The 17,038-nt window shown below is 43.2% G+C and overlaps 2 protein-coding genes across 10 annotated transcripts in view; one reads left to right on the top strand and one right to left on the bottom strand.

Annotated features, from left to right (window-relative positions):
- Window positions 1-507: 507 nt before the first annotated feature.
- On the bottom strand, window positions 508-6,777 carry LOC115337054 (small EDRK-rich factor 1-like). Its single transcript, XM_030005038.2, has 3 exons — window positions 6,588-6,777; window positions 1,550-1,658; window positions 508-1,011 (listed from the first exon to the last, which is right to left on the bottom strand). The coding sequence occupies exons 1-3, from the start codon at window positions 6,718-6,720 to the stop codon at window positions 939-941; spliced, it is 315 nt and encodes a 104-aa protein (XP_029860898.1). The 5' UTR covers window positions 6,721-6,777; the 3' UTR covers window positions 508-938.
- A 643-nt stretch (window positions 6,778-7,420) lies between these two features.
- The window catches only part of BDP1 (B double prime 1, subunit of RNA polymerase III transcription initiation factor IIIB), a 58,660-nt gene continuing 49,042 nt past the window's right edge, over window positions 7,421-17,038 (top strand). For 5 of the 9 annotated variants that reach the window (XM_030005031.2, XM_030005029.2, XM_041120736.1 and 2 more), the window contains exons 1-7: window positions 7,423-7,827; window positions 11,925-12,477; window positions 13,106-13,209; window positions 14,246-14,305; window positions 14,676-14,816; window positions 15,718-15,851; window positions 16,855-16,949. In XM_030005031.2, the coding sequence (XP_029860891.1) occupies window positions 7,655-7,827; window positions 11,925-12,477; window positions 13,106-13,209; window positions 14,246-14,305; window positions 14,676-14,816; window positions 15,718-15,851; window positions 16,855-16,949 (1,260 nt within the window). In that variant the 5' untranslated portion in view covers window positions 7,423-7,654. Of the gene's footprint in view, window positions 7,828-8,370; window positions 8,421-11,924; window positions 12,478-13,105; window positions 13,210-14,245; window positions 14,306-14,675; window positions 14,817-15,717; window positions 15,852-16,854; window positions 16,950-17,038 lie in introns of those variants that run through there. The other 4 variants (XM_030005034.2, XM_030005028.2, XM_030005030.2 and 1 more) reach the window with 4 other exon arrangements.

Here is a 17,038-nt window from a genome sequence, read left to right as displayed (position 1 = left end):
ACAAAGGAAAGATAAGGGGAAACTCCACTCAGATATACATAATCCATCTCTGCATATATCATAATCCACTCATAGTCATACACACCGTTCCACAAGTCAGGGGATAAAAACTCTTAAGATTCAGGTTGGAAATGGGGGAGTCACTTCAACTATACAGTTGGCTTGTGAAGGAAACCCTTCCCCCCCCCTTGATCAGGACGCTGGTCGAGGTAGCTACCCTGGGATTGACAGCCCTTACCTGGAGGGGTAAGTGAATATTGTTTATGCTTTAAGTTTATAAATGCATGTGTGCTTGTGGTTGTACTAGTGTATGACACTTGCCTTAAAAAATTGCAGTAGTGCGTTCCTCCACTTTATCTGTAAAACCTGCAATAGTGGCATGTTAAGTCTGTAAGTGAAGTTCAAATAAATCATTTGCTTGAACCTTGCAGTGAAGTCCTTTTCTCAGAAGTTACTGTGATGGAAATCAACTGATTATCAAGCATAACCATTTCAGATTAGACAGTATTTCATGCAACATTTTATTGAAAAAATAATTTGAGATTTACAGTTCAGACCTCTGTAGGGTTAAGCACATCTTACAAGTGCATTCCATTCTGAATGAAGCTGTACTTCAGGAACTAACACAAGAAAATCTGGTCTAGCTGTAGGTCCAGAAGTTCATTGTTAGTGGAAACATTAAGTGAAACCAACAAATGCAGCAAAAGCTGGATTAAAGCTATTGCTTGGTACTTTTATTCATGTGCATGCAGAAGAGTGCAGTCAGTTTTGAAACAGCACTCCAGACAACTAAGCCTATGCTAACCAGAAAATACTCTAAACTAATGCTAGTTGAACAACTCTGAGACAGACATTTAATCATTTAGTGGCCAGACACTTTTAGGAATCTTCTAGGCCCTTCTGCTTAAGTGGTGCACTATCTTCTCCATACAGGCAGCTCATTTTCCTCCTGCCTGCTGAGACTTCCTTTCATTAGCCACTTTTTGTTTCTGCTGCATGATTTCAGAATCTCTGTGAAGAAAAAAAGTTGGATTTCAGATACTGGCTCACTGTTTTTCTAAGTAGAGTCTCCTTCAGCTTGTTTTTACCCTTTAGCAACCCCCATTTCAAGAACAGTAAAAGATCAGTATAAAACTTCTCAGTTAGCCATGAGCATAGTTTCTATTATCCTGTTTTTTTCAGTACAGTACCCCATGAGGTAGACAAGTTACTTTATTAGTAGACTTCATATAATTCTTTTCGTTTTAGAAGTAAAGGACACAGTGGATCAAACATCTTCAAGAAATTATTATATGATCATTTCCTGTTCATACCAGGCAAAAAGCTGCTCAAAAGAAATAAAAGCTTTACAGGTCTTACCAAAAATAAATCTGTTTAACAGCAGATACACTAAAACCTTACATCCATGGTTTATGCTCTGGCATGTGAATGGACCATGAATCAAAACAAAATACTTGAATGCTGTTTCAGCTAAGACACTGGATTCCCTCTGACCCATTTTCCCCTCCTATTTTGCCCAACCATTTCACTCAACTTTACTAGATCTTACCTCTGTTTTCTCTGAGAAGCAGACAAGCTATCCTCTTTCCTTTTCCCTTTGTGGATCTCCTGAGTCTTCTTCAGGTTCTTTTGGCGGGCAAGCTCACGCTGGTTCCCACCTGTAAGACAATATATGGTCTATACAGGTACTACCACTTTTTACACACAGTTTGCCTGTGTAGAAGTCTATTATAAAGGTGGAAATGTTTGGCTCAATCTGTAGAGCTGATACAGCAGTATCTTCTGTGGTTGGCATTAACTTCCATCACAGTCTCCCCCTCCAGCGCACAGTAGGAGGCATGAAAGCCTGTTAGTTCTCACATTTATATTTCTACAGGTCATGTTCAAGAGATCACCAAAATCCATTCCCACATTTCTTCTAGAAACGCAATGCAGTTTCCCATAAAAGACTGAAGGCAGACCATCCCATCCATAGCCTGGGCAAAATGATGACAATAACGCATCCAAAGAGGTGCCATCCTTTCTCTCTCAAACAGATTCTAGCATCTGATACAGCTTACAAATCAATTTTAGACTGAAAGAACAGCATTAAAATGAGGGCAGCCTGAGAGTTTATAAACTTCCTCAAACTCTTCCCAAGGCCCTCTAAGAAATCAAAAAGCAAATGGCTGTAAGTATTTGGAATCCAGAAACATCTACCTCCTTTCAGTCTGTAGTGCTGTCATACAAAATCACTGACAGATTCCATAACATCCCATGGTCAAGCACCATGAACTTTTAAAGTCTTGCTCATACTTAGTTAAAGCAGTTAGTGGCCTCACATGTATTTGTAGAACAAATACACTTCTGCAGATGCTACTTAGAAGACAACCAGTATAGTTAATACATATGGGAACTTTGGCTTTACTTTTTACTGGATAAAAGTCCTCTAAACTACTTAACACAGCATTAATAATGTATTATTGGGCACTCATACCCCTGAAGCTCAACTAGCACTATCAAATACTAGAGCTACCTTACTCTGGGAACCATGAAAGCAGAGAAGGCCACATAGTACACAAGCAGCTTTAATTCATTTTTGCTCCAAGGCAGCTGACATATATGCAGTATGAGGCTACCACCAGCTATGGAGCTTCAGTCCAAGATTTTGTTTACCTACCACATACCACAAAGACCCTTGCAAAAGAAGCAGGGCTGACAAAGCTGAAGTTAAGACACAATCAGAACTCCAGTTCCTCATCAAGACACCTTGTTCTGAATAAAACGACTTACCACTTTCCCAAAACAGGTGTGTGTATATGTCCCTGCACAGGGTGGACAACCCTAATGCTGTTCACATGCAAGAGTATTTTCATGCTATTGAAGAAATTGGCAAACAAGCATTCAGGAAGGTTCCTTCCATGCACTGTTACAGGCTTCTGTTCATAGCTTGCTTTCCCATGTGTGCTTTTTAGATTTCATTGTAAACCAACCTCTGTATTTTTCAATCTTACTCATTTTATGAGTTTCTCTGTGTAGGTGTTCCCTTAACTTGGCAGCAAGGGCACCGTTATAGTTGTTCTACCTACTTTGCTTGTGATGGGCTTTTAGTCCCTTCAGTTAATTATACTCAAATACTATTAAAGAGGTGACCTCAAAAGATACTTTGAAATGAAGTCCAGCAATTAAGCATGGCCTTAGCAAGTGTTTAGCTCCACTTTCAACAAAAGTGAGAAGAGTAACTTTATATATATATATATAAAGACACAAAACCACATCACTGTTGCCAGTAGAGAAGACAGCTCTCCAGGGGACAGCCAGCTTTCCCCAGGACTACCAACACCCTAAACTGCTGGCAAGTTAGGCATGCAATCTTTTTGATGAGACAACATTCCCGAGGGCTTGACATCAGAACCAGCACAACACAACTGCTGCTCAGAGCAGATGCAACTCTCCAACTAAATACTCAGGGTCTTCCAGGCAATGGCCACAGCCATCACAATTATAAACTCTTCTGCATTAGCTGACAATCTTTTCTTAGTATCCCCCTCCTTAGGGCAGTTCTAGTCTGCTCTAACCTGCCAGAGCTGGTTCACTTGCTTGGTACTTCCTCTTGCTCTGCTTCTTTTGGACTCAACATGTTCCAGACACACTAGGCATAATCACTTGTGCTGTCAAACAAACATGATCACATTTTTCTACACTCAAAAATGAAAGCTCCATCTCCCCATAATTTCCGTTGTGCCTCTTTTCAGTCTCTCTCCAGTCTGAAGACTACACCTATGCTGTCTTCCAATCTTGAAGACAGAGATCTCTCCAGGTGCCTGTAACTTCAGGTATAGGGAAGCAGTTTAGGACTAGGTCAATTTTAAACAGCAACCTGTTGATACAATCCACAGCTTTGTACTCACCCCATTTCTGAGCTGATAAAGGCACCTGCCATGTCAACAAGTAGACAAGAGCAACCCTGCAGAAGCAGGGGTTCTATGCATTCTTCACACCAGTACGCATACTGTCTGGCAAGAGGTGCCAGAAGCCCAAATGAAAACAGTGTATTATGACTGCTGCTTCCTGAGGGCTGCTCCCGCCTTGAAAGATATAATCCATCTGTGAGAGAACATCAAGTACTACCTTTTGAAAAAGCTAAGAGAACTCCTGCTCCATCCTCCTCACTAGCACTCAGTGAGATCCTGTCCCCAAAGTCCATGTAGAAGAAGGGCCACTATTTGTTCAGAAAACTGAAGTAAAACAACTATCTATCTCTGGCAGTACTGTTGTTGATTAGAACTGGATGACTCATGAGCAGATGATACATTCCATGCTATAAATGGTTCTTGAGTTTTGTTGTGCTCAGGAGGCATGAATGTCATATGAACAAGTTAGCAGCAATGAAACAGCTCTTTCTCTGTGGTGCTTAAAGAAATGAAGCATCTTCTTTTACGTCAAAGAAAAAGAGGCAGGCAGTCAAAACACACTGCTATCATCAGAATTCATATAGCAGTTATCCTCCACCCTTAAGGTTAAGCACTTCCTTTCCAAGCAAACATTGTGCAGGGTGTCTACATGTAGAGTTATTCCACACACATGGTAAGACTGTAAACTTAAGAACCAAACTGAACGGCATCACTGAAAAGCTTGGCTGCCACTTCTGCTCAGCAAAGCAGAGCAGGTATAAATGTAGAGCAATACAGTATGCACACAAGGCATACAGCGCCAAACAACTATTTGAAAATAAACTTACTTGTACCATCCCTGCTTCCAAGTAAAAACATTGCCATGGACTGTTCAGGCCCAGTGCTTCACCTGGGATACCGCACGAGTATCCCTAGCTCCAAGGGAGACGGTGCTGTTTCCTACATTCTGTAAGATCAGCCTAAATCTTCCATGAAGTGTGGTCCAGTCCTGACAGAAAACCATTCAGCTTCCTGTAATGTGAAATTCAAGCATGAACTGCCGCATAAAGGCCAGTACACCCTTGCTGCTTATATGTATGCTTGAGCATTCCCATCCTGGCCTGCCTCTGCAAGACACATGCCTTAGTTCAGCCTGTCCCTGCTCTTCTAACTCCAAGATGCAGGTATTCTTGAAAACAAATATAAGCAAAAGACATCTGAATAGCACTGGAACAAGGAGTAATCATCTCTACCATAAGGAGGTCAAAGAGAATGGCAGTAAGGATTGGCTACTGAGATCATCATCCCTAGAGTTCTTTCTGAGCAGCAAAGGATCTGATCATATGTCAGAACTTAAAGCAGAAGAAAAGTGCCTGCCACCATGTCCCCAAAATAGAAAGCAAAAGTAAACAGAGCCTTTTGATGCAAGAACAAAGCAATAATGGAATACAAGTGACAAAACCCCCCTCCCATTCATCTGGCCATCACCATCTTCACAAGTCTACTGTTTTCAGGCACCCTGAAATTTGGCAATGCAACAAGTACCATGAATTTATGAACTGGGAGGCACAGTTAAGGAGTTGTAAATAAGCAAGCCATTCTTATTCCATTTTATTATATGTCCATTTGAAATCACAGGACCTACTCCAGGCCTGACTGACAACAAAGCACTGAACTCCAGAAACATGTACTAAAGCTAAGAGTAAACTGTATGGTAGCACACCACAACCACACCTCTAGAATTTCAGACACTGCATTAAACTAGGTCATCCTAAAACGAAATGTTATCATTCTGCTATGCTCAGGTGTGAGACACTGTGCCTCTTTTTAACCTCAAGCTATGTTTATTTTAGCATCATACAGAACTGGGGGGGGAGGGGGGGTGTCAACAAAAGCCATAAACCCACCTCTTCCTCACATTCAAGGTCTGATCTGTGCACAAACTGCTTATGATCCAGGCCTTTATCTGGACTTCCAGCAGTACAGTGGCTTTGAAGCTACGTATTTTTAAGTGTGAATGTAAAAGCACCTCCTCAATTAAACACAGGCAGTATCTGTATTTCCAAGTGTAATACACAGAAGCCAAAACAGCAACCCCACCAGTTAGGAGGGCCAGAGCATTCTAGGTTTGGTTCACAGTTCTCCGCCATTTTAGAGTAGCTATACCAACGTTACTGTTGAGTTAGGCGATGATTAGCAAGTCCTGCCGCCCTTTCAACGACAGCCTTCACAACCACCATTTAAGCAACGTAGTATTAAGTGCTTGGCAGCGATATAACAGCCCTTTATTTACAGACTGGACAGTAGCCAGGACCGAAACTGAGCATTACTGTTGCTCCAGCAGATCGCCACCTTTCCCCCTCCTCCCCACCCCCCAACACAGCTACGCCAGGGGAGGGGGTGAGGATGTTTTTCCTCTAAGCCTAGGAACGACGACGGCAGGACGTGGGAAGCCTCAGCCCCGGCGGCCCACGCACTCGCCGCGGGATTCCGCCATGGGGACGCCAAATCCACAAGTACCGAGACCCGGCAACGGCACCACACCGCGGCCGACGCCCCGCCCCGTGACCGACCGCCGGGCTGCCCTCCGCGTCGCGCCCAGGCCGCGCTTCTCAGCAGGCCTGGAGCCGGCCGAAGGCCCGCCGCCGATCCCCCCCGCTGCCCGACGGGGCCCCCCCCGGCCCAGCAACCCCTTTGAGCCTTGCCGGCACTCACGGGTCATCACGAGACGCTTGGGCCGCGCGCCACCGCCGGCCAACCGACTGACACACGGAGCACCACTTAGCCTGCCAGAACCTTCTATCGCTCCGCCCGCCGCTGACGCCCTTATGAACCCTCGCCGGTCCATGACGTCATTGCTGTGCGCGGGGGGGCGGTACGCCCCCCAAAGGCCTGACCCAATCAGAGGGTTGCGCGCTGCTGACGCGCGTCTGGGAGGGCGTGGCCAGCGCCAGGCGCAGGGGCCGTGGAGGGGCGGGGGCGTCTCTTCCCCTTCCCGCGCCCGCCCCACGGGCGCGCGTTTGTCACCTCGACCGCAGGTGTTGCGGCGTGAATGCGGAAAGGGTGCCGCGCGCCGCGCCGTTCCCGGCGGCCAGTTTTCGGAGAATCGAGGTTCCGGCAAGTGACGAGAGGCGGAAAGGCCGCGGTGCGCGAGGCCGGCTGGCTCGGCCTCGGAGCCAGGCAGGGCGGCGGTGTGGCCGGGGGCGGGAGGTTTCACAGGAGGCTGGACTTGTACGCCGGAAGGAAGGTAATAAGTTTCCGAAATACCCTTGTGTAGGAGCACGTGGCTTTTGGTCAACAACCGAGCGGAAAAGGAAATCGCTGCAGACGGCTGTCCGTTAAAACCACCGAAGAGAGTTAAAAAAAGAAAAACAAAAAAAAAAAAAAGAAAAACAACCCAAAGCACTGATCACCGTGGGCAAAACTAACGCCTGGGAAGCCGTCTACGAGACGCCTGAATTAAGGGGGGAAAGGGGCTTTGAGCCGCTGAGGTACTGAAGGCCGCCCCGGCTCCGTGCTCGGCGTCCATCATGATTTTGCCCAGTCCTCCTCCCGCTGCGCGCGGGGCGAGCCGTGCCCCCCCGCCTCTCCTTTTCCTGCCGCCGCGCGCTGATGACGCTGCGGGGCGCGCCGGGCGCGCAGGCGAGTGACATGCCGCGAGGCGTCGGAGCGTCGCGGCGTTACCAGGCCGCGCGCCGCTGACGCCGAGCTCGCGGGCGGCCGCGTCCGTCCGGCCGTGCCTGCCTCTCTCTGCCGAGCGTTCGGAGCGAGCTGCCGGCCTCATGTTCCGCCGGGCCCGCCTCAACGTGCGGCCCAACGTCCGACCCGCGGGCAGGGGCGCCGGCGGCGCGGCGGACCCGGAAGGCTCGGGCTCGGGCTCCCCAGTGGCTGCCAGAGCGGAGGCGGCGGCGGGAGCGGCGGCGGAGGCCCCGCCGGCAGCGCGGCGGGCCGAGAGGTGAGTGCTCCCGAGGCCCCGCGGGTACGGAGGGGAGTGGGGTGGGTCGTGCCGCGGGGCTCTCATGGCGGGGTCTTGCCTGGGCCGCTGCCGGCGCCCGGCCGTGGATCCCTGGGAGTGGGACGGGCCAGGGGAGGTGGGGGGAGCCGCCCCCGGCCGGCCTTCGGAGGCCCCGGGGATGTAGCGGTAGCAGGCTCTCCAGTAACGCTTGTTGTCACGGCCTGTCACCTCCTGGTTGTGTCCCTACTTTGGTTTGGAGTTGTCTCCTCTTGCAGACCTCCTGAAATAGAGGTGCTGCACTGTCCTCCGGTCGGCGCCGAGTGACAGTTGTGTATGTGGTAATCGGGCAATATCTTCTGGGTGCTTGACGCATTTGCAACCTAAGCAAACCCCACATTTCTTTACTGCAGTTGCGTTGCAGGTGCTTGAAATAATATATAAGTTAAGACTGCAAAGGAGGAGCCTAGTGTGGTCCGATACTCAGTTTTTCTGGCACTGCAGCAGCAGGGAGCTCCAGTTTGCTGTGCACAGCAAAAATTCTTTGCCCTCTGTAACTGAATGACTTTGATTTTGCATTCTTGGAGCACTTCCTGGTTTGTATTCACTTCTTCATGCATTAGGGAGGGAGAACTTTCTGGGTTTTTCCTTTTTGATTGTTTAATTTTTCCAGTGCTTTTTCTTGCAATGGAAAGGCATGATGAGGTTGGTCCTAGGACCAGTCTTTCAGGACCTCCCTGTTGTGGGTTAACCCTGGTTCGCAGCAAAGCCCCACACAGCTGCTTCCTTGTGCCCCCCGAGCCCCCCCCCAATCCCCCCTGCTGTGGGATGCAAGGAGAATTGGAAGAGCAAAAGTGCAAAAACTTGTGGGTTGAGATAAAGACAGTTTAATAGGTAAAGCAAAAGCCGTACGTGCCAGCAAAGCAAAATCAGGAATTCATTCTCCGCTTCCCATCGGCAAGCAGGCGTTCAGCCATCTCCAGCAAAGCAGGGCTTCATCCATGTAGTGGTTACTTGGAATGACAAATGCCATAACCGCAAATGTCCTCCTGTGTTCTTTCTTCCCCAGCATTTACTGCTGGGCATGACACCAGGTGGTATGGGATATCCCTTGGGTCAGTTGGGGTCAGCTGTCCTGGCTGTGTCCCCTCCCAGCTTCTTGTGCACCTGCAGCTTACTCGCTGACAGGGCAGCAGCGTGAGAAAAGGCCCTCATGTTGTGTAAGCACTGCTCAGCAATAGCTGAAACATGGTGTGCTACCTACACTATTTTGGTCACAAATCTGAAACATAGCACCATATGAGCTACTGTGAAGAAAATTAACTCTCCCTGCTAAAAGCAGTACAGACCAGTTCTTCAGGACATTTAACCAGTCTGATGATTGCTCTTCAGAACAACCTTGTTACTTCTTTTAACTAGTTGGTTTTGCATCTTGCATGAATACCTCTATTCTTTTAGTTGAAACTTGTCCTTTGTGACATAGTACAAGGTCTTCTTACAGTCTTCTGTTTCCTGTGACTAGAAATTTAGGTGTCAGACTAGTTGGCGTGGCATGTCTTTAGTAAACCCATGCTGCCTTTCATTCAACTTGTATCTTACATCTTTTATACTTGTTTTGTGTTGCGCTATAATGATGTTTTTCCTTCAAATTTTATTTACAAAATTTATGTGTTATAGAGATTATGTTACTGGATCTTTTGTTATCCAATACTTTTTTCTTAAATGCAGATACATTTGCTATTTTTCAGTTACGTGGTACTGTTGCTGATTCAGCAGACTTATCGAAGACTCTTGTGTTTATAATTTAATGGGTGGTTCAGTGTAATCTAATTGTACTTTTCAAAACTAGACACCAATGCCATTCTGAAGGAAGAATATTCTAAGGGATCTATTCACATGACTCAAAAAATAGACCATTGCCATATAAGTAACAGGCTCATAAAATATTTTCCTCAATAAATGTGGAATATACCCAAGCATACAAAACCACATACTGCTGTTTCAAAGAAAAAGTATAGCAGTTATAAGAAATTTAAGACTGTGATGAAAGTTGTTCGTGTTGAATGTACAAACCTCTTCAGTTTGCTGACACAGCGAAATGTGTGAGATGTGGCTGGGAAAGAGCTTCTTTGGAGAAGTGCAGGTTTGGAAAATGATGCACTTAGAAGAAGAGACATGTGGACCGCTGGAGCACTGTGGTGGGTTTCACAGCATAGCTGGAGGGAGAAGGTAGTACCCAACATAAAACTGCTGGGAGACTCTTAGGTGAACTTTTAGTCCTGGGAACAAGTAGAAAAGGCACAGGTGAAAGCCGCTCCGTTCTTGCCCCCATTTGGTCACCCTACATTCCACTGAATATCTGGTTCTTAAAGTTTTTGGTCACTTTTGAAGGCATATAGCAACCAAATAGGAGAAAGCAGGCCTAGGGATTTATTGCAGCTTGGGCAATATTAGCTTCTTGAGGAGCTGTCTTTCTAGATGATGCATTTTAAAGACTGGCCACCTGGGTGTCTCTGAAGATTGAGGAAGAGTAGGTTTGAGGGAAGTCACACAATTTGATTTCCTAAGTGCAGTAATTGGTGACATACAACACAATGTGTTTGTTGTGTGGTCTGCAAGAAAAGTAAAGGCCAACGTGAAAATATATTGCATATTTATCCTTCCAACCTAAGGCATTTCTTTGTAGCTGCTCAAACCTGTATCTGTAGTGTCAGTTACTTTCCTTTGTTTTGTTTTCTGAATGCGGAATGGGTTTTGCTGATTACCAGGGAAATGAAAATTCTCTGAGCATGAGATTTTTTTATTTTTTTTTTTAAATAGAGTTTCTGCTAAGATGTATTTAACTGTTCAAAAATCTGGTGTGGCGCTCTGATTAAAAACTCCACAAACCACAGGTGGTATGGAGAAGGTGAATGAAGAATTACTTTCCACTGTCTCTTGCTGTACAAAAACCAGGTGTTGAATGGAACTCGCAAGGGTCTCATTCAAAACACACAGACAGGCACCATGTAGTAAGGCTGCTGAACTCCTTGCTGAGGGATGTTCTGTGTACTAAAAATGTATATGAACTTAGTGGGGGACAAATTGATTCAGCCATTTAACAGAGGCTGTTAAAGACAAAAACATCATCTGCAGCATTTGCCTGAGTTGCAGGCAGTAGCTGGAAAGGATTTGGAAAAGTTTCACTGTATGTTTATGCTGTTCTTATATTCCTTCAAAGGCATGTGCTTCTGACTGTTTTAGAAGATGTCTAAGTGAACCATGGGTGTGGTTGTCTTTATGTACAGAAACAAGGCATAGTTACAATGTAAAATTAAAAAAAAAACTCTTTATGACTCAGTTATAATTCTGCTACAGTCTTACTGTGAGCAACAGCCAAAGGAGCCAAACACTGAAGGAGTCTGCAGATTGAGGAAGACCATAATAATGGTTGGCAATTTTGCTTGAACTTTGAAAATTTTTTCTGCATAAGGGATGGAAAAAATACTTAAATAAGAAAGCTTTCCAGGGAAGCTAAAAGTTGTTGCTTCTAAAAGGCTACTTTTGATGCGTTAAGTGTGAGCAGTAGAATAACAGCAGCCAGTTTGACTGCTGAATTTTTTTTTTAATTCACAGTTCACATATCATCTACTTGAAAATGTGTTAAGAGGAATGTTCAGATTGATTGTAATAAAAATCATTAAATTATTTGTTGCATATAGCTTTATTAAAATGTTTTTGTCACCTATATCATGTGGGTTATTTTTTATAAAGCTTTGTTGTATTATGATATCTGGTATTCTCAGCTGAAAGTAGAGAGCCTCCCCAAAAAAGGTGGGGGGGGGGGGGGGCAGCAAGGGGGGAAGGAACATGTGAGTTTAGTGTTATTGTTCAGCTAGCTTGTAACAGTAACACTAATAGTAATTAAGATTAGAAAACAACATACCAGTTCTTATAGCTGATTAGTTTATGAGAAAGTACCAGCTACAGATTGGTTGTATATAACTGTATTTTCCTATAACAATATGTTTATAGTGAATGGTACATAAACATACCTTAAAAGTAAGAGTTACAGATCTCTCACTGGTAAAGTATTTCAAGATACCCTTTTAATTTTCCAGCAGTGACACGACTGATAGCTCAAATGATGCCGGAGAAGCTAGTAAACCTGCAGAGATGCCTACGCAGAGAAGAAAACGGATCTCCACCATGCCCAATCTTGTCAAACCCAGAGCTGGACCTTCATCTGCTCAGTGTTCTGCATCAAAGCCACAGAGGCGAGCATCACAGGCTCCTGATGGCAGTGCTTCACTTCAGAAGGATTCCTCTCCATCAGAAAAGAGTAATGTTGAAAGCTCTTTAAAGTCTCCCATGCTGCCTGAAAAGAAAACACCTGTGCCACAAGTGCCACAGTTTTCCCCACTAAAAAAATCGGTGAACAAAGAGCAAACTGTAGGTGTAGCTGCTCAAAAAAATGATGATACCTTGCAGAAGAATGTACCCTCCCCACTCAAGGAGAGACCAACGCAGGAAAGATCAGGAGCACAGGAGGAAAAGCTACCTATGAAACCTGCTACCGTAAAAGAGAAACGACCGTGTTCTGACCGTGAAAGGATCCTCAAAGCTCGGAAGTTAAGAGAAATGCTTAAAGAAGAGCTGAAGAAGGAGCGGATGGTAGGCCTCTGTGTTGAGCAGTGCTGATCTGTGAAAGGCAAAGATGTGTGATTCACCTAACATACGTTATCTCTTTGCAGTTGTGTTTTCTGATGATCATCAGCTGCTTACTGCTAGTAGTCTATGATATCCCATAACTCTGTATGGGTTTAGTCTGTTTATAAGCAGTAGTAGCACTGTGTACCCTTGTAATACAGATTTCATAAGAAATTGTATATCTTTTCATTTGATTAGACCCACAAGCCTTTTTGACATGAGACCTGCTATTATATTATGGTCAACATTCCAATTGTAAAAGTTTCACAGTTCGTAATACAATGGGGAAGTATGCTGTAAGCTTTTCAACTTGATTGTTGACAACAGAGTTCTGTAATTTTGAATAGCTTTTCACTTCTACTTGTGCCAAGTATTGAATTTCTCTGAGAGGGTAAGTCACTTAAGGGTCTGTGGCATCCTCTTTGACAAAGGGGGACATTAAGATAAACTTATTTCAGTTGTTGGGGGTGGGGAAGCAACAAAACTCCATGGATGGAGTGCTTCGTAAACAAAGAAAAATATAATTTGTGAAACATAAAGTACTTTCAGGGTGAATTTAAGGTTTTGGTTTTTTTTTTATATATGGAAACAGTTGAAACACAGACCTCCAATAACTGAAGGACATTCTCCACCAGATCGTTCTAAAATGACCATGAGAGACTTGATATACTATCTGCCAGAAAACAATCCTATGAAGTAAGTATGATTCTCTTTCTCTCTCCTTAGGTTAAATGATTTTTCTCTTTCTACCAATTTAATAACTGTGAAAAGGAGAATTCTTAAATCTGTAGTATTAGCACAGCTGCAGTATTGTTGCAATGGTAACAAAAGCTTCTAGATATTTTCACGTCTGCTCAATCTTCACACAGAAATGAGAACGGACATTAGGGTACTTGTTGAAATATAAAAACATGAACCTCTTCCCAGTGTTGACTTATCTCTGCACAAATGCCGAATAATAGAAATTTTTTTTTTTTTTTTTTTTTTGACACTAGCTGCTGTTAAATTTTTAGTTATGGCTTCTAGGGATGTTATGACTACCGGCCAAATGTAGTGGACTACAGGAAGCTAAGCATTTCTCCTTCCTAGGTGCTGAAGTGCAAAATGCACTGCAAGACCCACAAGGTCTCTCCGTTCCAGCTGGATGGATGTAGCTGCTACTGTTCCCTTTACAGGTTTCGCTAGTAGCAAGGCTGAGTGAGCATCCCAGAGGTGCGCATACACAGGGAACGCTAATGCTGCTGGCTGCACAGACCACCACAGACAGAGCAGGGCCTTTTACCTGCAACTACCAAAAATAATCACATACACATAAGTACAGCTATCCAAGTCCTGTTCTTCCTCTCAGTAGCAGATGAGTTTTCTGTTATTGTCTGTTATCACTAGCTTGTTAATGTTTGTGTGCTTGTGTGTTTTATTTATCACTTTTCTTGGTTTTTTTTTCTTTTACACTTAAGCAGGTATTGAACCAGGTGGTCTCGCATTCCCTGTACCCTTACAATGGATTACTGCTTGAAATATCTTTTTTTGTCCTTGCTTATACAAAAAAAAAAATAATCAAAATTCATTAAGCAGTGGTGGTTGTTCAGTTAGACTCAAATCTAGATGTGGTACAAAGAATTGAAAAAAAGCCTTGTTTCTTTGTCCATTATCCACTAAAAGCAGGTTTTGTGGAATGAAGCAGAAATGTATGTGTACAAACGTTCATCTCTAGCTTTTTATAAAATTGTAGGTCTTCACTGGCAGAAGAAAAGAGAACAGAAAAAAGTTCTGCACTGGGTCAAATGAAAGAGTAAGTCTTGGTTATGGAAGTACTTATAGTCAAAAAGTCTTCTGGTATTTTTTAAAAAAACCCAATGTTTCTGTGGTAATACTAACAGTGTAGGTATTTTTTTTTACTGTTTCAATATCACAGCCCTTATTTATAACAAATTGTAATTTGGGAGGGGAGGGTGGTTAAAAAGCATTTTGCTTTCAATATGGTTTTGGATTTGTCCATTTTACAATAGAATGAAAAGCATATTCCAGAGTTTGTGTTGACTAACTTGCTGATGGGTTGTATTGCAGGGTGGTTCATTAAATCATTGAATGTCTGGCATACAGAGCAGCAATTCAAAACACTAACAAAAGTAATGTTTTTGCTTGGTCTCTTAAAAATGTAGACAGGAAGAGAAGAATACTCCTCATCATGAGGAAGAAGATGAGGAAGAAGCAGAGAATGGGGAAGAGAGTCAGGACAGTCCACTTCTAGCTCCCCGTGTGAAAGTAGCAGAAGATGGCTCAATTATTCTGGATGAAGAAAGGTAACAAATTCTGAGTCTAACTCATGGACAGTATGTATTACCTTGCTGCTTAGTCTGTGAAAAGAGAACAGTTACTTTGGATGGGGACAAATGTAAGTGCATTTATGTGTTGAGAGTTGAACTATCCTAACTTAGGAAACAGTGCAAATATGTGGCAAAATGTGAGCAGCAGTTACCTGCATCTCAGCAGTGGCAAACTTTCTCTATGAAAAATGTTTCTGGAGAAGGAGATGGAGAGGAACATGTCTTATTTTATTACAGTGAATGAATACTGAGTGTTTGTCAAACTTCCAAATGTCTTCTATTTAGTTAACTTCATTTCTCACAGTTGCCTGTGTCTGCTTACTGTTACTCAGTTGTCACTATGATTTGCTATGTCTTTGCATCTTGCACATTGCTGCTTTATTTAGCTATCAGTCTTTTCAGTAACTTTGCTGAGAATATGGCTTTTTTAACGTATTAGATTATCAAATTATTGAGTTCCCCAAATGTATTACTAGTGTCAGATTTAGGCCAAGGTGTAAGGATAGAGCAGTCCTGGTAAAAGAATTGAAAAGTGTTCTAAAAGGATATGGACATGCTCTTATGGTTTTGCAAAATAATTTTCTTGAATATTAAAAAGACAATCTTTTTTTTTTTTTTAAGGTATTTAATTATGTCTGTCTGTACTGTATCTTAGAAAAACAGAAAAGCAAATTTAGTTGCACAGGCTGAATAGGATAATGATTTCTTGCTGCATTCTCCTATTAAAATACATGTTAATGTAATCAGTAAACCTGGTTACACAGTACAAACTCTGACTTGTGGCAGGAAAAATCTGAATAGCTGCCTTATAAACATCTGCTATGTGTCTTATTAGAAATACTTTCAGATAAGTCTCTTTGTGTGTTTGCTTTTTCAGTTTAACTGTGGAGGTTCTAAGAACAAAAGGTCCATGTGTTGTAGAAGAAAATGATCCCATCTTTGAGCGTGGCTCTACAACTACATATTCTAGCTTCAGGAAGAGTTTTTACACTAAACCGTGGTCAAATAAAGGTGAGTATGTTTTTGGTTTCAAGGTTTGAGTCTGCAGAAAAATCTTATTTTTCCGTCTATGCTTTCTACTCAATTTTTATTTCCAGTGGAGTAAATGGATCTACTTATGTGTGACATGGTCTCAACCCTCTAAACTCTTACAACAAGCAGAGCTCTGATGTTTACTGTGAAAATTGGCATGTTTAAAAAATCCAGTGCCTTATGGTATGCTGGCTACCTGTGAATTTCTGTCATGGATGTTTAGATGCTGTGGAAATGCTAGTCTGCCTTATCAAAAGCGTAACTTTGGATTCTGGTGTCCAGATATTTGAGCTCTATATGGAACAGTTAGCATGTCTTAACAGCTTCTTTACTTGGTTCTTCCAGGATGGGCAGGAATAAATTATATAAGCCATCTCTGTGTGGGCTGATTTCAGTGCACATGGACAGCTGTGTTTTTATGAGTGGGTGGGTTGTGGTTTTTTATTATGCCTGCTGCGAATTGATTATTATCTCTAGGCTGACAACACTGTGCAAGACTTTTTACAATTGGAAGTATTTTTTTACAACCGTAGATGGAAAAATTAGCTTCAGAATTCACTGTGCTGCTTTTGGAATGCACTGTTTTCCTGTTAACAAATAATAATGGAGGTGGTATTTTTACACATGCTTTTTTCTGATTTCTGTTTGTGGTTTTGTCCATAATAAAAATGAACATTGACACTTTGGAGATGGTTAGCTTTGATTTACTAGCTTTACAAAATGTATTTCACATTCTGCAGTTTTGTGATAGATTAGACAGTTCTTTCTGTTACTAGTTCATTCAACAAATCTTTTTAGAGGTACTTAGGTAAAATAACACACACACTCCAGCTCAGCTGAACTTGCAGCCACAGTAGATAACCTTGAAGTTATTGATCTCGTTGCATTAAGTTTAAAAGGTGTTTTTATTTTAGATAGCAAGAAGGATGGTTAACTAAATACTTAAGTGTGTGTACCTCTTTCTTCCCCACCCCCACTCCAGAAACAGACATGTTCTTTTTAGCTATCAGTATGGTAGGAACGGACTTCTCCTTGATTGGACGGCTGTTTCCTCATAGAGCCAGAGCAGAAATTAAGGTAAAAATTAAAGCACTCAGTAAAGCAGTTAAACATCTGTTTTCACTTTTCTGTTTCTCATTTGCTATTCCTATGCTTCCTCCATTAAT

This window comes from Aquila chrysaetos, chromosome Z (assembly GCF_900496995.4).
Source record: "Aquila chrysaetos chrysaetos chromosome Z, bAquChr1.4, whole genome shotgun sequence".
Lineage (NCBI taxonomy): Eukaryota > Metazoa > Chordata > Aves > Accipitriformes > Accipitridae > Aquila > Aquila chrysaetos.
Note: the sequence above shows the minus strand (reverse complement) of the source record. Positions and strands in the feature narration are given on the sequence as shown.